We start from the raw sequence: 23579 nt of genomic DNA, 5'->3' as shown, positions 1-23579 counted from the left end.
GCTTAATCCATTTTAATCAAGTTTCATTTGGTAGAAATTGGGTGTTTAGTTTAGTTTTGTTCATTTTATTCTGCTGATCCTATGCTTTCTGACTCATAGTAGCCAACTAGTCATGAAGGTCAATAACGCACCACATGTATCCACAAACACATGCATTTGTAACTCTTTTAGGGTTTACAGCTCCATTACCTGCTTTGTTAAACAATATCAGCTCAGATTTGCTGTCCTAGATGTAATATATATATATATATATATATATATATATATATATATATATATATATATATTATACTGTTTTGGATTTTGATGTTGATATTGCTATTTACCTGTTTCAATGTTGTTATTTGCTCGAATGCTTGAATGATTATGATATTAAGTAACTGCAACACTTCCTTTGTTTGTTATAAGATAAGATGACTAAGCAACAGTTGTGAAAGTTAGGTTTTTGAGTTTGATGATTGTAACCAACCACAAAGGTTAACAATAAGGATGAAGAGAGCATGTTGCAACCTAAAGCAGAGGTGAGCCAGACGAAGACTTCAGTGAAGAAGAGGAAGAGTGCTAGAAGAAGACGACAGTGTAGGCGACAAGGGGAGGACATCCGACTAGTAAGCAAGAGATACAGAGACTGATATGCCTACAGCAGGAAGACTGGATCAGACACATTGATCAATTGATGAATAATATGAAGTTGGAATGTCCCAAAAATTAGTATAAAAGTCTGAAGAGTAAAAGGCCTCCTCAGATGCTGCCTGCATTAAGCGTAGAAGGACACCTGATACCCTAACGAGGGGCGCTTAACAGCATCTCCAATATTGCTGGGTAAAGCTAGGATATAGAGCTTTTTAGCTTAAGCTGATTTAAGTTTTATTTTGCATTAACTGCTTTGTATTGTAATCAATAAAAGAGATATTTTATTGTTACGTTTGCCTTCCGTGAGACTTTACTTATAACTACAAACTGAGCCTCGACAAAGAACAACCACAAGGTAGTCTTCTACGTCATTCCTGAAGAACTTCAACCTGCCGGCAGGTGAGTATCTTATGGTTTAGACTAGATTTGACATTCCTTACCCTACCTGAATAATCCTAGGGTTAAAAGGTACTATGGAGAAAGAAAATAATTATATATATATATATATATATATATTCTTTCTTTGTTCCAGCTGCTTGTGGCCTGTTTTCCAGTGACGTCCTGTCTAAATTCAGTCATAAAGGGTAAAGATAGCACCAATGTTTGTTCTATCTAATGCTGTGATTGCAGTGGTTGTTTAGGGTTATGTGACCATTCCCAAGGAACAGTCTCCACATTTACCAACAATATCACTAGATAACTGTATTAATTTAGTCAAACTCAGTTCCTGGAGTGCCACTGTCTCTCAGAGTTCAGCTCCAATCACAATTAAACACACTTGAACCAGCTAATCAAGGTCTTCAGGATTTCTACAAACAAAGCCACAAGCCTGCAACCTTAACGCTGTGGTTCGCAGGGAAGGAGACAAGAGTCCGGATTTTAATGGATGTCAATGGAGGAGAGGCTTCACTACGCTGAATAAACCACTTTTGTGAGGAAAAAGCTTATCACAAAGACCCACAAAGGGGTCCTTGATTATGATGCCACTTTTTAAACTTTAGTTAGTGTATAATGTTGCTGTTTGACCATAAACAACATCGGCACAGTTCTGATGCTCAAAGTTCAATGCAAAGGGAGATATTTTCTTTTACAGAAATGACTTTTTAAGGACTACAACAAGCTTCTTCCTGCGTTGGTGGCATCACAAACCCCAAAATTTACATAAACCCTGGCCCACTAATCATTCAGAAATGTCCAGTTGCATTCTATAAGTTGTAACTTCTTCCTGAGTCTCTCCATCAGTGTCCGACTCCGGTTTGAGCAATGTAAGGCTGAACACTGTTACTGACAATCATCATTTTGGCTGCGTGAGATTCTCCAGCTTTGTTGTTGTTGAGCAAGTGAAGCGCGAGCTGTTAAAGCTCCACCCTTTTCTGGAAAGGGGGCCGGGAGCAGCAGCTTATTTGCATTTAAAGGGACACACACAAAAACTGTGTGTTTTTGCTCACACCCAAATAGGGGCAAATTTGACAAACTATAATAAATTATCTGTGGGGTATTTTGAGCTGAAACTTCACAGACACATTCTGGGGACACCAGAGACTTATATTACATCTTGTAAAAGGGGCATTATAGCTCACCTTTAATGAATCGACAGCCAATCAGCTTCAATATGTTTGCTCATAAACATTCATTTTGGATTGATCTATTTTTAGATTTTACAGCAAAAAAAAAAAAATGCTGTTTTATAAGACAAGTCATGGACAATTGTGTGACTGGTAGGATTCAGTTTACGGCACTTTTCATTCATTTCTATGGTATCCTCAAACAGTGACTGACTGTCGCACAACTCTGAACGAAATTGAGTGGCTTCAAGGCTGTAATATGATTGGTTATCAAGGCACACGTGATCCAAGTTAGCGGTTACGCTTTTTTTAATGCTAGAGCACGGGCCCTTGCATCTCTCAATATTAAGATCATCACTGCTACAAACTTCCAGGCAGGTGTTTTGGATCTGGTTGGAGCTAAACTCTGCAGGTCAGTGGCCCTCCAGGAGTGGAATTTGAGAGCTAGAGCTATCTAAGAATCTTAGAAATGATGTTAACTGATAAGAAAATTCTTTAGTAAACTTTCTCTCAGCTAACTTGAACACCAAACAGCATTCTTTTGATGTCATGGCAAGTTAATAAAGAAAAAACTGTTGTTGATCATCATATATTTTGTTTATTGCATGAATCTTAGCATGATATTAACTGCTAAATGATTTTGTAGTCAGGTTAGCATTGCTCAGTTCTTCTTGACAGTAGGGTAGCTGGAAAAGACGGTAGTCCAGTAGTAAACCAAACGCGTTCTCAACATCTCCTTCACACTGTTCTTGTTCATACTGTTGTGTATGTCTAGGTACTTATGGCCAGTGCCTGCGAACTCAGGCCAGGTTACAGGAACACTGGACTCACCTTTGTTAGGGTCACTGTGAGGGAAAGAGAAAGAGACAAACAAAGAGACATTTTGGCTATCATTATGCACCACAAGTAACACCAGGGTTATTATACTTGTCTAAAACAATTAAACAATATTTTTGTTACTTGAAATAAAATAAAATATAGAAAATGCAGACTTTTATTTCAGCTCGTTGTCCAAGCAACACTTCTCATTTTAATTTTATTTCATCTACTAAACTAAATATTAAAAACCTGCTCCTGGAGGGCGACTGTCCTATAGAGTTTAGCTCCAAATTACCTCAAAACACATGCCTGGGAGTTTCTAGCATGCTTAGTTAGACCTTGATTAATTGGTTCAGATGTGTTTAATTGGGGTTGGAACTAAACTCTACAGGACAGTGGCCCTCCAGGAGCAGGTTTGGACACCCCTGAACTATACATAAATGAAAAAAACCTAACTAATACAAATGACTAAAACACACAGCAAAATTTACAGAGCCCCTAAAAAATACAAGATGGGAAGAAAAATTATATTTCAATGCTTTTGCGTTCTCTTATGTTTTGCATAACAGCAAGAAACTTTACGTTCGCGCGCAAAATGTTTGCATTCCTTTGAGAAGCTTTGCGTTTTCTCGCAAAACTTTTGAGTTCTTTACAAAGTTTTTGCGGGAACGCAAAAGTTTCGTGAGAGAACGCAATTTTTTTAGGGGAACGCAAATGTTTTGCGGGTGAACACAACGTTTCTTGGGGGAACATTGTAAAAAGTTTTTGTGAGAAAACGCAAAAGTTCTGCGAGAGAAAGCAAAGTTTTTCAGGGAAACGCAAATGTTTTACAGGCGATTGCAAAGTTTCTCGGGGGAACAAAAGTTTTGTGAGAGAACGCAAAAGTTTTAAAACATATTTTTTCCTTCCATCTCATATTTTTTTCACCACCATGTCCCTTTAGGGGCTCAGTAAAAATTACTAAAACTTTAACAGAAATTAAAATGAAATGGAAAAAAACTGTAATATAAATATATTTACTATAAAAATGAAAAACTATAATAGTATCTCCATTCTCCAATTTTCAATAGTGGCACCAATTGGAATTGCACAACTATAGATAGGCCTAGTACCATAGTACTCATATATTATATATATTAAATTATTATAGTTGCCTCTACACATCCACAAAGTGGAATAAGATGAAGTATTTTAATATTGTTAGTATTTTTATGTTTATATACCCAGTTTGAGCAAAATTGGTCCAGTAGGCAATCATGTATCTGGAGACGTCACGATGGCGAGGAAAGTAGCCCAAAGGAGTGGTGAAAGGCTTCCCAAACACATACTGCAGGTCGTCAGCGTGATCGGCACCCATCCAGAGCGGGAAGATAGGCATGCGAGAGGGCTCACTGAACAGGTAGGAGTAGGTTCGTGCAGTTCTAATGGAGAAAAAAATGTTGTTTTAAGGTTTCTACTATTCAGTTCACATTTTAGAGGTCAGTAAATAAGACGATAAAGTCAGCTTACTTGGCATGGTCAGTGTGGAGGTACAGGGCCGTCTGGGTTGGCACCAGGAAGATGTAGTCCGTCTCAATGTCCACAACTGTTTTCTTAATATCCTTATCACTAGGGTTACTACCCCAATTGGCCGTGTACGCCTGATAAGTTGCGATACCAGCCTCTTGTCCTCTAGCTTCAGACAGGGAAATCGAGAGAGCCCTAACATCCGCCCTGTTATAAATCAATAGCAGTTTTTTTGAAATCATGTTTTTGTTTGGACCATTAAAGGCCCCATGAAATGACTACACAGAAGCAGTTTTCTGCACAGGACACATCAGCTTGTACCTTTGACCTTGTTTACACTGGGTATTAAGATGCATTTTGGTCGATCGGATCACAAGTGGATGACGCTAAATACACTTTCTACCACTTCCAGAGGTAGTCGAAAACGCATTTGACCGGATTGTTTCCGTAGTGTAAACACTCATGTGGTCGAATGCGTTCAAACAGCCACAAAAGACCGCCTCCTCTCCGCCTACTGATCTAATGCGTAAACATCATATGAAGCGCGTTAGCCAGATGTGATTTAAACGTTGTCGGCCGAAGACCCAAGTTTGGTTTGAAGACAAAAAAACGTACCAAGCACAATGTTCTTTCTCGATTTCTAACACTCACCATGTTCGGCTGGTCTTGCGGCTATCAGAGCAAAAACGAAAGCTGCTGCTCTCCATGTTTTTCCGTTGTCTCTGGACATGTTCATATGTAAATTGCGTAAGCTTATTTTGTCCATTAGATCGAAAGATCTGAAAATACATTTAAAACACCAGGTGTAAACGGGTATGTGTCTCTTCCTCGTTTACTTGTGATCCGATCGACCAAAACGCATCTAAATACCAGGTGTAAACAGGGCCTTTGTTGAAAGGCCAGTTCCCTTTATCTTACATCACTGTTTTTCCAGAAAACAAAGATTGTAACTTTTAAATGTGTATATTTCCCCAAGAGGCAATCTTCCGTTCTCTCTCTTGAAACCAACATGGAAGTGACTTAAACTGCAATTCATTGACTGGCTGCTAGAGCCAGGCTCGAAAAGGGAGTCAGTCCCATAGACCCCCCATGTTAAAATGCCCAACTTTACAGCAGAAAAAAATATGTTTACAGCCTGGCACAAAAAGTGGTTTTGGTCTATATAGCTCATTTTGCCCTTCATGACAACTGTGAGGGGGGTGAATTTTTTTATAACTTATCCATTTAAATTATATTAAGCTTTAAGTTCTGCATAATTAAGGACACTTGAGTGACAGGTGGATTGCCACTGCTGTCACTACTAGCCGTTTGTCTGCTGTCTGTTAGCCGTCACATCACCTCAGCTAATTCCACCCACGTCCCGCCTCTTTGCCCATTTTTGGTTATCCGGGAGTGACGCACAGTGACATGCTGCTAAGATGGTGACGGCCGGCTCCGCCCACTTTGGGCTTCAAAAATGCTCTTGAGAAACCTACGGGTGATGTCACGGACACAACGTCCATTGTTTTATACAGTCTATGATATTCCCATACAGTATATTTTTCAGATATACTTTACTGTTTAAAAGTTTGGAATCAGTACAATTTAAAAAAAAAAATAATAATTTAATGCATCGGGAAGGATGCATTAAATTGATCAAATATGTCAGTAAAGACATATATAATGTTACATAAGATTTCTATTTCAAATAAATGCTGTCCTTTTGAACTTTCTATTCTATCAGTAAGTCTTGAAAAAAATGATGTTTCCACAGAAATATTAAGCAGCACAACTGTTCAAAATTGATAATAATAAGAAATGTTTCTTGAGCAACAAATCAGCATTTTAAATGCTTTCTGAAGGATCATGTGACACAGAAGACTGGAGTAATGATGCTGAAAATTCAGCTTTGCCATCACAGAAATAAATTACATTTTAAAATATATTAAAATAGAAAACAGTTATTTTAAATTGTAATAATATTTCACAATATTAGTGTTTATTGTATTTTTGATCAAATAAATTCAGCCTTGGTGAGCATACGAAACTTCTATCAAAAACATCTTACCTACCCCAAACTTTTGAACAATAATGTATTTTTTTTTATTTCAAAATATAGAAAAAATTGCCATAAACATATTACTAAAGTAGATGTTAAAATTTGTTTACTTATAGATGCATGTTTTAGTTACTTATATTTCCTAATATTTTTTGTCTATTTATTGTTTTTTAATCTAAATATATTAATATTGTTCAAAAAAATTCAAATTGCATTTTAAGATTGAACATATATTTTCTTGCCCTTAAAGTACATTTTGTAATATATTTTAGTAATTTTACCACTTGAAGGTTGTAATGATTTTTTTCGAATTTGTCAAATACAGGTGCTGGTCATATAATTAGAATATCATCAAAAAGTTCATTTTTTTATTATAAATTATTTTTAAAATTGAAACTTTCATATATTCTAGATTCCCTACATGTAAAGTAAAACATTTCAAAAGTTTTTTTTTTTAAATTTGATGATTAGAGCGTACAGCTCATGAAAGTCCAAAATCCAGTATTTCAAAATATTAGAATATTTCCTAAGATCAATCAAAAAATGGATTTGCAAAACAGAAAAGTTCAAGTTCTTTAAAGTATGTTCTTTTGTGCATTCAATACTTGATCGGCAGGACATATTACAGCAAATGACTTGCTCCTAGCACGAATTACTGCATCAGTGAAGTGTGGCATGGAAGTGATCAGCCTGTGGCACTGCTGAGGCACTATTGAGCCTTCAGATCATCTGTATATTGTTGGATCGATTGTTTCTCATCTTTCTCTTGAAAATATCCCATAGATTCAGGTCAGGCATATTGGCTGGCCAATAAAGCACAGTAATATAATGGTCAGCAAACCACTTGGAAGTGGTTTTTGCACTGTGGGCAGGTGCTAAAGTCCTGCTGGAAAAGGAAATCAGCATCTCCATAAAGCTTGTCAGCAGATGGAAGCATAAAGTGCTCCAAAATCTCCTGGAAGATGGCTGCATTGACTTTGCACTTGATAAAACACAATGGACCAACACCAGCAGACGTCACGGCCCCCCCAAATCATTACTGACTTCAGAAACTTCACACTAGACTTCAAGCAGCTTGGATTCTGTGCCTCTCCAGTCTTCCTTCAGACTCTGGGACCATGATTTCAACATGAAATGCAAAATTTACTTTTATCTGAAAAGAGGACTTTCGACCACTGTTCACTGTCCAGTTCTTTTTCTCCTTAGCCCAGGTAAGATGCTTCTGACGTTGTCTCTGGTTCAGAAGTGGCTTGGTAGTCCTTTTCCTGAAGATGTCTGAGTGTGGTGACTCTTGATGCGCTGACTCCGGCTTCATTCTACTCATTGTGAAGCTCTCCCAAGTGTTTGAATCGGCTTTACTTGACAGTATTCTCAAGCTTGAGGTCATCCCTGTTGCTTGTGCACCTTTGCCTACCCAATTTCTTCCTTCCAGTCAACTTTGCATTTAATATGCTTTGATACATCACTCTGTAAACAGCCACCCCATTCAGTAATGACCTTCTGTGACTTACTCTCTTTGTGGAGGGTGTCAATGATTGTCTCCTGGACCATTGCCAAGTCAGCAGTCTTCCCCATTAGTGTGGTTTCAAAGAACAAAAGATACCCGGAATTTATACTGTAGGGATGGTCATTTAATGAAAATCAAATGTAAGTATTCTAATATTTTGAGATACTGGATTTTGGACTTTCATTAGCTGTACGCTCTAATCAACAAATTTAAAAAAAAAAAAAACTTTTGAAATGTTTTACTTTACATGTAGGGAATCTAGAATATATGAAAGTTTCATTTTTTAAAATAATTTACAATAAAAAAATGAAGTTTTTTACGATATTCTAATTATATGACCAGCACCTGTATATTCCTTAAGCTGGACTTTTTTTTTTTTTTTTTTTTTTACAGATATTAAGCATATGTTTGAAATATATTGTGGCCAGAAAACAAATTGTAGTATGTGTCTGCTAAAGCTTACTTTTGCCAACTTTTAACTTTACGCTAGCATATAGATGGCCTCAAAGCTAACAGACATAAAAGCCACAAAACTCTGCTTCTGATTTCATGGGGTCTTTAAAAATTCTCAAAATGATTCCAGATGACTCTTTGATGTAGCACACTTACACAGGGGTGGACACCAGAGCATTGTTGATAGAGGGGACATCAAGGGTGGCAAAGATGTGGCCGTCCATGTCATTGACTCCAGCGATGTAGTCAATGTCAGCAGCATTAGAGAAAAGGGTTTGAGGCTCACCAGGGAGGAAGTCCCCATCGATGACGGGGGACAGAGCCAGTTTGTGCACAATGGGATCTGGAAAAGATTGTCACATTTGATCTTTTGACTTTGCGTTGCATTTACTGTGGTTTTAAGCAGCAGTTTAACCATTTTAAAGGGATAGTTCACTAAAAAATGAAAATCATGTCATCATTTACTCACCTTCAAGTCTTTCCAAACCTGCATGACTTTTACACACAACCTTGTTCACTGAAAATTTTGGTATTCCCATTCTTTGTAATTACATAGAAAAGAACGACTTGTTGTGCAGGTTTGGAACTATATGAGAGTGAGTAAATGATGACTGAATTTTGATTTAGGTTTAACTATTGCTATAAAAAGCATGTAAAGGGCTAAAACTGCACAAGCAGCCATTTTCTTACCACTAGAAGATGTAACGAAATTCACATTCCCAGCAAGAGTTACAGTCTTTGGATCTGTCCTCTTCAGACAAGCCACCATCCCGCTATCAATGGGACATCCTACCTTCTTTGCGATCTAAAGGTGCACAAAAAATAATAATTTACCCATATAGTTTTGAAGAAATAATTGTAACTGTAGAAATAAAGCAAGTTGTGATATTAATTATTAACTGACCAAAATCATTGAAATGCCAGTCTGTATGTGAAACAGACCAGGTGACTTCACTAAGTAAACACTAACAAGTGTACAGTAAAGAGTTATGCAAAAGGTTGGGAATGAGAGTAAATAACACCCCCCCCCCCACCCCCCACCCCCCACACAATGTACTAGGTCTGTTTTATAATGAGTATTCAGCAATGTGGGACATTCATGAAGATCAAGCGCACCTCCTCAGCAGATTTACGTGGATTTCTGTTGACGGCCCAGGGACAGAGAGCAACACCACTCTGTGAGATAGCTCTGCGGATCAGGCCCTTGTTTTTAGGGGTAAGAATCTGTGCAGGATGGGAAACACAACACACCTTAAAACCTTCAACCTATATTAAAGAGGACCTCTAATGGTTTCCATACTAATAAACCAAGCCCTCACACAACCCTATTGCCATTAGATTTAAAGTGAAAACAAATATTTAGCCAATTTATGAGCCTAAATAACAAGGCCTACTTCAACACTTCAACAAAAATGGCCTCGTCCTAGCAAATATAGGTAGAACAGCACATGTACACCCACTCATTAAAATGTAATACATAAGCATGCAGCACCTGGAAGTTTACGCTGGCTCCACCTGCTGACTCGCCAAAGATAGTGATGTTGTCTGGATTGCCACCGAAAGCCCTGATGTTCCTGTGTACCCAAGAGATAGCGGCGTGCTGATCCCATAGGCCATAGTTTCCTATTGACCAAGACATGCTTAGATCATCATTTAAATACTACAATCAATGAATCAATCCATATGTATACAATCTATACAGTGGAATCAAGTCAACAAGTCTGTACGGAGCATAGTGATGGGAAAAATGAGTTGAAAACTATATGCCAATGCTTTTGCATTCTCTTGCAAAACTTTTGTGTTCCCCCAAGAAACTTTGCGTTTGCTCACAAAGACGTTTTTTCTTGGGGGACCACAAAACATTTGCAAGAGAACGCAAAAGCATTAATGTATAATTTTTCCTCATATTTTTTCATCACCTTTAGGGGCTTTGAATTGGCTTGCAGTTCTCTCGCAAACGTTTCCTCAAAAAAGTTTAAGGGGAATGCAAAAGGTTTGTGAACAAAAGCAAAGTTTTCTCAGGAACACAAAAGTTTTGCAAGAGAATGCAAAAGCATTGGCATATAGTTTTCAACTCATTTTCCCCATCACTATGCTCCAAACAGAGAAGGAACTGAGCCCCTAAAGGGATATGGTGGTGGAAAAATCTCTTGCAAAAGTTTTGTGTTCCATCAAAAAAATTTGTGTTCACTCACAAAACCTTTGCATTCCCTAGAAAAACTTATGTGTTCCCCCAAAAAACTTTTTTCAAAAGTTTTGTGAGCAAACGAAAAGTTTCTCCGGTGCACGCAAACATTTTGCAAGTGAAAGGAAAAGCATTAAAGGGTTAGTTCACCCAAAAATAAAAAATATAGTCATTAATTACTCTCATGCCATTCCAAACTCGTAAGACTTTTATTAATCTTCAGAACACAAATGAAGTTTTTTTATGAAATCTGAGAGCTTTCTGTCCCTCCATAGACAGCTACACGATTACCACTTTGACGCTTCAAAAAGTTCATAAAGAGATCGTAAACGATATGAATTGAGTGGTTTAGTCCAAATTTTCGGAAGAGACACAATCGCTTAATATGATGAACAGTTTGAATTTAGGCTTTTATTCACATAAACATTCAACTCACATCAGTTGTGGTAAACTGAAGCACAAACGTGTTCCCTTTATGTGCAAGAACCAATGAGGTTCATTCTCGTGTGTTACACAGCACTTTGAGCTTCCGCAAGAACAAGCCGGTTCGTTGATCTTTTATGTTCGCTAATTAATGTTTATATGTGAATAAGAGCCTAAATTAAATCTGTTCATCATATAAAGCGACCGAGTCTCTTTAGAAAGTCTGGACTAAACCACTCAATTCATAAAGATTAGTTTTTACGATCTACAAAGTGGTAGTCGCGTCTACGAAGGGACAGAAAGCTCTCAGATTTCATTAAGATCTTCATTTGTGTTCCGAAGATGAAGGAAAGTCTTACGGGTTTGGAATGACATGAGGGTGAGTAATTAAAGGATTAGTTCACTTTCATATAAAATTTTCCTGATAATTTACTCACCCCCATGTCATCCAAGATGTTCATGTCTTTCTTTCTTCAGTCGAAAAGAAATTAAGGTTTTTGATGAAAACATTCCAGGATTATTCTCCTTATAATGGACTTCAATGGCCTCCAAACGGTTGAAGGTCAAAATTATAGTTTCAGTGCAGCTTCAAAGGGCTTTAAACGATACCAGACGAGGAATAAGGGTCTAATCTAGCGAAACGATCGGCCATTTTCGAAAAAAATGTAAATGTATATGCTTTATATAAACAAATGATCGCCTTCCAAGTGTTTCCGCCAAAACCGTACTTTCGTATTCTTCAAAAAGTTTGCGCTGTATGTCCTACGCCTTCCCTATTCTACTTACGAAATGAACGCAGCGCCAGTTACATTTTGTCCGTAAGTAGAATAGGGAAGGCGTAGGACATACAGTGTAAGCTTTTTGAAGAATACGAAAGTACGGTTTTGGCGGAAACACTTGGAAGGCGATCATTTGTTTATATAAAGCATATACATTTAAATTTTTTTCGAAAATGACCGAACGTTTCGCTAGATAAGACCCTTATTCCTCGTCTGGTATCGTTTAAAGCCCTTTGAAGCTGCACTGAAACTATAATTTTGACCTTCAACCGTTTGGAGGCCATTGAAGTCCATTATAAGGAGAATAATCCTGGAATGTTTTCATCAAAAACCTTAATTTCTTTTCGACTGAAGAAAGAAAGACATGAACATCTTGGATGACATGGGGGTGAGTAAATTATCAGGAAAATTTTATATGAAAGTAAACTAATCCTTTAATTACAGCATTTTCATTTTTGGGTGAACTAACCCTTTAACATACCATTTTCCCTCCCATCTCACTTCTTAAAACACAATGTCCCTTTAAGTGCTTCGTAATTTCACTGCATGATGGAAAAATTAATAAATATCAATGTTCGCATACACTTGAAAAACATTGCGTTCCCCCGAGAATCTGCGTTCGCTAGCAAAAGCATTGAAGCATACTGTTTACGAATATAATTTTTCTATTTTTTCCCTTAGGTAATCTGTTCCCTTTGGGTTGCGTTTTTTCCCCTTCTACTGTGATGTATCATATTTGTATGATTTATATATTCAAATGAAATTTACCAGGTGCTTCTGCATCTCCGCTGCTGAGGAATCCGAGGGCTCCAACACGGTAGTTGAATGTCACCACGATGACATTTCCTCTGTCTGCAATCTCCTGTCCGTCATACAGGTAGTTGCTCAAAAAGTTTGCGCCCTGACCACCACCCATCAGGAAGGCACCACCATAGATGAACACCATAACAGGCAAATTGGTAGACACTGCAAAAAAGGAGGTTTCAAACCAGACAGGATAAATTAATACATATGACTACTTATGTCTTAAAGGGCTAGTTCATCAAAAAGTAAAAAAATTCTGTCAAATCAACATTGGACCACACTGACTTTCCTTGTATGGACAAAAATGTAAATGGTGACAGCATTTTCTTTTCTCTCTTTTTTGGGTAAATGATCCCTTTAGCATACTTATTTTTCTTGTGAATTAGAACAGGCTTGCATTACCAGAACTTCCCTGAGGGACCCAGATGTTCAGGTAGAGACAGTCCTCACTTCCCAAGACATCATTACCAAGAATATTGAGCTGCATACACCTCGGTCCGTAGTCATTGGCTTTCAGAACACCTGTGCAGGTAGAGTCAGCAAGAGTACGCTGTCAATGCACTCACTTATTTTAGACCCTAGCTAAGCCTAATAATCAGTGCCTAAAAAGCTTGCACGACAGACAGTTACACATACGCACCATCCCAGCCTGGGTGAGCAACCGGCTTCGCCAATCTGCCAGGTGGAGCAGCAAAAGGAATTCCCAGGAACACGTCCACCCAGCGGAAAAGGCCTACACTATGACTCTTTCCCTGTACCATCCCTCCCTCGGTGGACACAGCTCCCAACTGCAACATGTTCACAATTACATTTTGGTCGAAATTGCAGCATAGCATAGTATTTTAAGCATTTTAGCCTCTTCCTGCCACATTGCATGTAATTCTTTTTGCTGGAAAACCATAAAATACAAAATACTTTTCTGCAGTATCAGGTTTTGAATTTTACTTAAATAACCAAGTTAAAATAATTATAATAGCATTATAGCATAATATAATAACATTATTATGATTAACACTTCATTATGTTTATGTACGTTAGTTTAACATTATAACGTAAGTTATAATATTGCTAAAGAAGAAATAATCAAGTCTATTAATTAAAATCTATTTCAACTTTAATATGTTGCCCCTAAAGGGACATGATAATGGGAAAAAAATATATAAAATGGAAGGAAAAATTATATTTCATTGCTTTTGTATTCTGTCTGGGAAACGTACAAGTTTTGTAAGTGAACGCAAAAGTTTTGCAAGCAAAAAGTTCCTCAGATGAACCCAGAATCTGAATTATATTTGAAATATATTTTTTCCCCATTATCACATCTCCTTAGGAGATTATTAAACTAAACTAATATATAAACATAATAAACTGTTAAGTATAACATGTTAAGCATATAATATAATAATGCAATAAAAATAAAATAGATATTATAAATATAGGAAATAAATTACGTAAAGGCAGAATGAATTGGAAAAAATAATAAAAATAAAAAAAACACCTGGTGAAATGGCAGCCTCCATTTTTTGGCAGCTTTTGTACCATTTTTTAAGTTAAAAATATGCAAAATACTTTTCAGTGACTACACCGATTCAAATTTTAATGTCTGCATAGGATAAAAAAGTCTGATTTTTCATATTTTTAATTGGGATGGATATGAACTCTTTAAATCCCCAAAGTCTTGCATAATTGACTGTAAACCTGATAAATACAAAAGCTTTCATTGAATTCAAATTAAAACTTACAGAAGCTGCATTTGCTGTCCCTAGGATGAGGGCAACAGAGATGAAAACTCTCAACATCGCCATCATCATCCGATAGTGGCTGCAAGTGTGGCATTGAAGGGAGTTCTGTCCGCTTTTATAAACAGGACAAATCATATCTCTTTTTCAAGGTGTGCCAAAGCCATATCTTACCCCAAAAGTACACAGTCCCTGTAGTAAACGGACAACATGTGTGCAGTTGTGTTAAACTCTCATGGAAAATTTGTGTGGTGTTCATTAGAGCTTTGTGTAATCTTAACGACAGAAACACATTTTTTTTTCCATTAAAAACATGTGAGCTTTTGTCACAAGGACTTTTGTCAACCAAAGCAATAAACAAATCAATTTACCATCTGCTGAAATTTGTAAATACAATAGGGCTAGTTGTCACATTTATTTTCTCTATTGAACATTTCTCAGGGTTGGTTTTTTTTTTTTTAATTTATTTTCTGTATAAACACATTATATTTAATATACTTTAAGCTGAATCTTTTTCTTGGCTTTTTTGCCACAACAAATGTATCTTAAAGAACACAGTTACAGCAGCTAAAGGAAAACTAATGTTAAAAAGTCAAGGGTCAAGAGCCTGAATAAAGCAAACACCGATCGCCATCATGGTAACGTCAAACAAAACAATAACTCATCAACATCTAAACCTCTGTTACATTTTATTATAAAAATGTATTTTATTTTATTTATAAGAACTGCTATAGATGAATGACAGAAATAAAGTCAATCTGGTTAGTAATAAGTGAAGCTGGTAATGCTGTTTGTGGAGCTGTTTAATCAAATCTTGAAAGATTTAATATCTTCTTTTAACTTCAGGTGATTTCATCTTTTTTCTGTTCTTGTTTCTCTTTCCTTCAGTGATTCTGCTTGTTAACAGCAGGTGTTCATCAGTGTCTGAATTCACTCATTTGTTTTCATTCACTCTGTCAAGTGGACTATATTAGTAAACTAATGTAGAGAATAGTGAATAAGGATATAATACCCTTATAATATAATAATATTTATATATATATAATATTTATAATAATTTGGAACGCAGCCTTGGAGTGTCAACTTTGAGCGCTGTTAATTCACAGTATATTGCAGTGGGCTACTTTCTCGAAAACGAAAAATATTACCCAGAATGCATTGTGTTCAATGGTATATTACTGTTTTAATAAGAAACAGTGTGTTACTGTCAAAATTTGTCCGTGTTTTTACATCAATTTTTTACAGTGTATGCATAGAAGTATCCAAAAATACAACTAACAATTGTGTGACTTTATTTTGATACGGTTAGTGAACTTTTAGTTAGTCATAATATCTCTCTTATTACTGTACGTCAGATTCTTTTTTAAAGAATTTGCTCAGTCAGTTAATTTGACAAAACCATTTATTATCCAAATGAAAAAAACATGTCAAACTAATTTCTATCAGTGTACAAAGTAGTTTTTTACATTAACATTTACACATCAAATCCTTTGCAAGTTCCAAAGATGAAACTAAAGGGGAATTACATGTAATCTGCAATCTCAGTTTCCATTTCATTCTCGCTCCCATCAGAAGGCTTGTAATCTTCATCATCATCATCATCTTCGTCTTCCTCCTCTCCGCTGTCAACAGTTTTGGGTCTAGTTCTTACAGGCTTTTGGGTGGATGAAGCTACAACAAAAATAAAGCCATTTCTATATTATTTTGCTATAATTATATTTAATAATTAACAATGCATCGTTTGTTTGTGTTGTACCTGGGCGGCTAGCTCGGACATATTGCTGGATCATTCCAGAAATTATATTCCTGAGCTCGTCTGCCGTGTGGGGCACACACCAGCCATCTCTCTCATCACACACTTCCTCTTTTCCATCATTCTTATGGATGATATTCTTTATTCTTAAAAGAAGAAAAAAAAGTCTCACGAGGAGTTGGATGGGTCTTTGATGAATGATTGAAAAGAATGATATTAAAGCTCCAACCTCATCTAATGGGAAAACATAACTATGTTACAAGGTGGTGATTTCGTGTCAGTTTTCTTTTAGTATCATTGAGATACTATGATGTTTATATATATCATATATTATATATTTATATATTATATATTCATCCAAAAATGTGTTTTTGTCTTACCCTGTTTCCCATTATAAGTGTTTATATTACAGACCTGTCGAGATGGATTTCACGGGAAATTGCGTACATAATTCACTCGCCCATGCGTGTCTCGTCATATCGCTAAACAGAGAAAAGTTGCTCCAGCTACTTTAATGCGTGTCTCATGTTGGAGTGGCATAGGTTAGTTGTCACAAAAAGTGAGAAAGGTTGACATGGAGCAGCTAAGGGCACGTTTACACGACAACAATGTAAACGTTGGAGTCTACTGGCAAAAAGAGAACGCGACAGATTGTAATAAAACAAGAATCAACATTAGCTTGGCTTTTCAGAGATGGCGAGAACTGAGGGATTTGAAATGTTGTAAAAGCGAAGCGGAGATGGTGTTTTTATTACTCTACAGGTGAGTAAGGTATTTTATTGAACAGATAAATTGTCATATGTAGCTCTCTGACAGAGTTCATTGCAAAGCATTATCTATCGTGAAGGGTCATATTCATCCGCACAGTCATAGTTTTTATTAATTATTATTTCCATTTTAGTTTTAGTTATTTTAGTACATCAACTTAACCTAAATGAAAATGAAAAAATGTTGCTAAAATAAGTTTTTTACATTTTAATTTATTTCAGTTAAAAATTTCAAGTGACAAAGGTTTTAATGGTTTTAGTTTTAATTAACTATAATAACCCTGTCTCATATGAATTTGTATGATGTGAATCGTATAAAAACTTATGACTTTTAGAAAAAAGTAAACATGAAGGTTCACCGCTAAACATACCATCACTGGACATTAGCAGATCAAACGAAAACGAATTTCCAAATGAGATTGTACGAATTAGCCACCCATTCGCAAAAATGTAATATAGTTACGAATTGCAATGAGATTGTGTTGAAAGTTCTTACTTTTCTACATCTAGATCACACAGCTGGTAGAACATCTGCCGGTATGGAGGAAGCATTCCATCCCGGAAGATGTAGACAGACTCCTTGAGAGAAAATTCCAAAAAACTGGTTTAAAACCCTTTCTCAACATAAGTTGCTGGTCAAGGCAAAATCCACTGTGATATAACACTTAAATGAAAAATTAAATAACTGAAAATACCTTTAGTATGTACTTAGCAGTGGCAGGTTTGGGTCCTGAAGATGAAGAACTCTCTTGGGTGATGTCAGTCACGCTAGCAGGTTGAGGAACTAAAGAAGTGAACGAAACAACCATCCACTACCATGAAAATCTTTGATCATTTGCAGTTAAAGCGTTTAATATACTACAATACCATTCAAAAGCTGGGGTCAGTACATGTTTTTTTTTTTTTTTTTGAAAGAAATTAATACTTTTATTCATCAAGGATGCATTAAATTGATCAAAAGTGCCAGTAAAGACATTTATAATATTACAAAAGATTTCTATTTTAAATAAATTCTGTTCTTTTGAACCTTTTATTTATCAAATAATCCTGAAAAAATAATCACAATTTCCACAAAAATATTAATCAACACAACTGCTTTCAAAATTGATAGTAATAAGAAATGTTTCTTGAGTGGCAAATCAGCATATTCAAATAATTTCTGAAGGATCATGTGACAATGAATACTGGAGTAATGATGCTGAAAATTCAGCTTTGCCCTCAAAAATCTAAATTATATTTTAAAACATATTCAAATAGAAAAGTTATTTTAAATTGTAAAATTATTTCACAATATTTTATAGTGTTTTACTGTATTTTTGATCAAATAAATGCAGCCTTCGTGAGCTTAAGAGATTTCTTTTCAAAAACATTATAAAAATTTTAGAAGACAATCTCTGTAAGTTTTAGAACCCAAAACCTACTGCATTCTAAAGGTCAGAGAGGGGGTGGAAAATGCTAATAATTATTATTTAACGATCACCTTACGGGAACACTGTGTGCCAGAACATTTGCGTCAGTGTTGTTGTACCTGCCCTGTTGATCGTGGTTGGCCTGCTGTAATGATAAGCACTTCTCTTGGATTTCACTGGCATGTCATTGACACCAAATCCTGAAATTCATAAAATCACAGAAATGATGTGTATTGTCATTTATACTCGCATATGGTGTCAAAAAAAAGATATTGCGCTCTTATGGACAGTTTTGTATAGCAGTCTGAGCATGTTTATGTCAAGGAATAACTCATATTTGGGATCGTTATGAATGTGTTTAAGTTGATCGCTCACCATGTTTCATTCCGTAGCGGATCCTGAAGTCTAGAACCTGGTAGATTTTTGCTTCAGGTGTTTTTCGAGGATCATATCCAAACCTGACCCACAAACTCCTCCACGGCCCTGTTAACTACACATAAAAACTACTTTCAAGTGAGGATGAGAGATATACTGTATAGATCTGGGAATCAAAATGTAATTTAATCCTAAAATTATATATTTTTTGATTTTTAAAAACCATTTTTCACTAATTCTTAGTCACTAATCAAAAAATAAAAAAACAAAAAACAAATCATTGACTATGTGACCTCAAATCTAACCAGGGGACATTATTTTTTGCACAAATTTTATGCCAACCATGGAATTTATGGTTACTTATGAATGGCCTTCAATGGAGTTGGATGCTTTTTGGTAACATAAAAGTACAGTTACAGTATCTGCCAGCAGGAGCTAACTGGGCCATGCTAACCAACCAAACCTTGACCTATAGTTCAGACAAACAGGTATTTCCCACCCCAATCTCACACTACGTTTTTAACCAATTTTGCTAAAACAGGCCACACTAACAAACAGAAAAGTTGATAGTACCACTTAGTGTTTGCACTGTGCACCACTAATGGCTTTCTGTGCAATAAGCTGGGTTTGGAGACAGTACACTTAAAAGAATACCACATCATACAAACCCGATTCCAAAAAAGTTGGGACACTGTACAAATTGTGAATAAAAAAGGAATGCAATGATGTGGAATTCAAATTTCAATATTTTATTCAGAATACAACATAGATGACATATCAAATGTTTAAACTGAGAAAATGTATCATTTTAAGGGAAAAATAAGTTGATTTTAAATTTCATGGCATCAACACATCTCAAAAAAGTTGGGACAAGGTCATGTTTACCACTGTGTGGCATCCCCTCTTCTTTTTATAACAGTCTGCAAACGTCTGGGGACTGAGGAGACAAGTTGCTCAAGTTTAGGAATAGGACTGTTGTCCCATTCTTGTCTAATACAGGCTTCTAGTTGCTCAACTGTCTTAGGTCTTCTTTGTCGCATCTTCCTCTTTATGATGCGGCAAATGTTTTCTATGGGTGAAAGATCTGGACTGCAGGCTGGCCATTTCAGTACCCGGATCCTTCTACGCAGCCATGATGTTGTAATTGATGCAGTATGTGGTCTGGCATTGTCATGTTGGAAAATGCAAGGTCTTCCCTGAAAGAGACGAGGTCTGGATGGGAGCATATGTTGTTCTAGAACTTGGATATACCTTTCAGCATTGATGGTGCCTTTCCAGATGTGTAAGCTGCCCATGCCACACGCACTAATGCAACCCCATACCATCAGAGATGCAGGCTTCTGAACTGAGCGCTGATAACAACTTGGGTTGTCCTTGTCCTCTTTAGTCCGGATGACATGGCGTCCCAGTTTTCCAAAAAGTACTTCAAATTTTGATTCGTCTGACCACAGAACAGTTTCCACTTTGCCACAGTCCATTTTAAATGAGCCTTGGCCCAGAGAAAATGCCTGCGCTTCTGGATCATGTTTAGATATGGCTTCTTTTTTGACATACAGAGTTTTAGCCGACAACGGCGAATGGCACGGTGGATTGTGTTCACCGACAATGTTTTCTGGAAGTATTCCTGAGCCCATGTTGTGATTTCCATTACAGTAGCATTCCTGTATGTGATGCAGTGCTGTCTAAGGGCCCAAAGATCACGGGCATCCAGTATGGTTTTCCGGCCTTGACCCTTACACGCACAGAGATTGTTCCAGATTCTCTGAATCTTTGGATGATATTATGCACTGTAGATGATGATAACTTCAAACTCTTTGCAATTTTTCTCTGAGAAACTCCTTTCTGATATTTCTCCACTATTTTTCGCCACAGCATTGGGGGAATTGGTGATCCTCTGCCCATCTTGACTTCTGAGAGACACTGCCACTCTGACAGGCTCTTTTTATACCCAATCATGTTGCCAATTGACCTAATAAGTTGAAAATTGGTCCTCCAGCTGTTCCTTATATGTACATTTAACGTTCCCGGCCTCTTATTGCTACCCGTCCCAACTTTTTTGGAATGTGTAGCTCTCATGAAATCCAAAATGAGGCAATATTTGGCATGACATTTCAAAATGTCTCACTTTCAACATTTGATATGTTATCTATATTCTATTGTGAATAAAATATAAGTTTATGAGATTTGTAAATTATTGCATTCCTTTTTTATTCACAATTTGTACAGTGTCGCAGCTTTTTTGGAATCGGGTTTGTATTTAAGTTAAACAAAGAGTATTCTCTGTTAATCTACTCACCATGTAGTACGCCAAATATGGGAGGAGGTGCTTCATTTTCTCAGGGTGAACATTGATGTTGGCCTTCACGGCATTGCGAGACCATATGGGCCTTTTCTCGAAAAGCTGTGGAGGCGGAATCAAATTAACCAACATATCCAAATAAAATAGCATTGGAGAACAGGTGGGATTATGATAAGATAAGGACATTTTCCCATTATATTAAGCCAGAATTGTTGTCCAATAGTTGACTTTCACAGCTTAAACACAAATTTATAGTTTTACCCTGGTTGTCGAACAGCCACTCACATGAAGCCTTGAGAATTACGTAAACAAGTCTTCCTGCACTCTCAAAACACATATATACACTCCCATTCAAAAGTTTGGGGTCAGAAAGATTTTTTTAATGTTTTTGAAACAATCTTATGCTCACCAAGACTGCATTTCTTTGATCAGAAACACATTAAAATCAGTAATATTGTGAGATATTACAATTTAAGCTGTTTTCTATTTTAAAATGTCATTTATTCCTATGCATTTATAGAAATTTTGTAACATTATAATGTACTGACCTCTAAACTTTTGAACGGTAATGAATATCTGATTTTTTTTCTCAAAAATATATTATATTGTTTTTATTCTTATAATCAATTAGTACAAAAAAGTAAATGTTTTTGTACGGTGCTGTCATTTTTTTCCCATGTGATTTTAGTTTATCCCCTCATAAAATACTTGTACTTTTTGATTTCAAAACAAATGTTGTGATCATCTTGGAGATGGTTGATTTAACACATTGAAAACATGTAGAACCATTTTACCAACCTGTCTGAGTTGCTGCTCTACCTTTACGTCGTTAGGATGGACACAGAACTTTTTCCAGCTGGTCACTGCAGCTTCTAGAGGTCCTGATGGGATGGTCTTGTCATCAAAGTTGACAAAAATGGCATTGTTTGGCCGGCGAGCCCGATTCGGGGCAATAAGATGATCTTTAAGGAGAACAGACTGCATTGCAGTCTCCCTGCTATTTATTGGGAAGCCGACAAATTATGCAATGAACAAACCAAACCACCAAAAACACACATGCAGCTGAACTCAGAGCAGTTTGGATCATTTGCAGTTGCAACCGGTCAACTCATTTGGGTATTCAGGTCCTACTCCAGCTTACCTGTGCAATACATCTGGACGATAGAAATAATCCACAGCCGTGTCCAGACGAGAGAAAATAGGAGGAGGAAGGAAAAGAGGCACAGGACTGTCATAGAATTCCTTCTTCTCGGGTTTGCGCAAAATAATCTTGTCGTACAAAGACACCTGCTTGCCATCTGGATCGTTGTGAGTTGCCAGGTACTGGAAGTCAGCCATTCCTGAAGAATCAAGGATAAGAATGTGTGGTTATTATATAAGGCATAGTTCACCCAAAATGACCCATGTCATTCCAACCCTGAATGACTTTCTTTCTTCTGTGAAGCACAAAATATGTTTTTAAAAGTACAGTGTTGTTTGGACCCTAGCATTCTTCAAAATATCAAGTAAATTATTAAAAAAAAAAAAAAAACTAGTAAGTGAATGTTGACTTTTCTTTTATACCTTGAAATTTATATGTGGTTCCTATAAGTCCCACTATCTCCATGCTGATTTGGGTCTCTGAACTGTTTCCTTTGCGGGTTCTGCGGCGTACTCTGAGCAGCAGGTTTGTGGAGGAGTAGCGGTTCCCATAAGCGGGATGACAGAAAGGATCTTTCGGCCGAAAGCGGAGTTCAAGTCTTTTAGAAGAATCTCCATATGTCTGTCCAGAAAAATCGCATATTAAAATACAAACTACTATAACACTCAATATACACACATATTATCACTGTAACACTTAGTATAATATACACACATATTACTTAGTAATTATTAAATAAAAAGAACTAATCATTTCAAACTTTTATCACCACTTTTCCTTATTCTTTATACATTACATTTTTAGTTGACATGGTGAAACAAGTAAGGGAAGACACCCCCTAAAAAGCAATGTGCATTTAATAACAAATTGTAAGATAATAAATCAGCCATTTAAGCCATGTAAAAGATTAATGTAAGTCACAAAGACTGCTTTACAAATCACTATCTCTCTGTAATACAGCAACAACAATTCAGATTCAGTCTAAATGAACAAAGTCTACAAGCATGTATCTTTTTCATTTAAAGCACCAACGCAATCTGTTCACCTTGGATACTCCCTCTTCACCGCCAATGCTCTCCAGCATTCTGTCCACATTTTTGACGACTCCCGGGTATTCAACACACACTAGATTAGTGTCAGACAGGACAAGTGTTGCTGTATTGCCTGACACAACAGCTGTATCTTTGCTTTCTCCTTCTGTGCGTGGACACGCCGGATTGTTTGTAATTATCTGATCCATTTTCATGCGATTTTTGTTCGACGCTTATGCATAACAAAAATCCATCTTTTTAATGGTGTATTTCTATTACATAGTGCCTTGATAAACAGCATGTACAGGAACGTGTCCGCTTGTGAAAATCATCCGGGTGGAACGGCAGGTCAGGAG

At 36.6% G+C, this 23579-nt stretch overlaps 2 protein-coding genes across 2 annotated transcripts; both read right to left on the bottom strand.

Annotated features, from left to right (window-relative positions):
- Window positions 1-2773: 2773 nt before the first annotated feature.
- Window positions 2774-14591, bottom strand: LOC127503333 (bile salt-activated lipase-like). The gene is made up of 11 exons (XM_051876987.1): window positions 14452-14591; window positions 13353-13500; window positions 13115-13234; window positions 12677-12874; window positions 10014-10144; window positions 9638-9745; window positions 9212-9326; window positions 8678-8864; window positions 4527-4730; window positions 4241-4438; window positions 2774-3043 (listed from the first exon to the last, which is right to left on the bottom strand). The coding sequence occupies exons 1-11, from the start codon at window positions 14584-14586 to the stop codon at window positions 2860-2862; spliced, it is 1728 nt and encodes a 575-aa protein (XP_051732947.1). The 5' UTR covers window positions 14587-14591; the 3' UTR covers window positions 2774-2859.
- A 1241-nt stretch (window positions 14592-15832) lies between these two features.
- On the bottom strand, window positions 15833-23577 carry LOC127503334 (general transcription factor 3C polypeptide 5-like). The gene is made up of 11 exons (XM_051876988.1): window positions 23238-23577; window positions 22615-22813; window positions 22193-22391; window positions 21850-22048; window positions 21049-21153; window positions 18753-18867; window positions 18497-18577; window positions 17664-17752; window positions 17465-17547; window positions 16205-16347; window positions 15833-16119 (listed from the first exon to the last, which is right to left on the bottom strand). Exons 1-11 carry the CDS (start codon window positions 23436-23438, stop codon window positions 15971-15973), a joined length of 1563 nt encoding a protein of 520 aa, XP_051732948.1. The 5' UTR covers window positions 23439-23577; the 3' UTR covers window positions 15833-15970.
- Window positions 23578-23579: the final 2 nt, after the last annotated feature.

This window comes from Ctenopharyngodon idella, chromosome 21 (assembly GCF_019924925.1).
Source record: "Ctenopharyngodon idella isolate HZGC_01 chromosome 21, HZGC01, whole genome shotgun sequence".
Classification (NCBI taxonomy): Eukaryota; Metazoa; Chordata; class Actinopteri; order Cypriniformes; family Xenocyprididae; genus Ctenopharyngodon; species Ctenopharyngodon idella.
The sequence above is the reverse complement of the archived record's forward strand: the minus strand, read 5'-3'. Positions and strand labels throughout refer to the sequence as shown.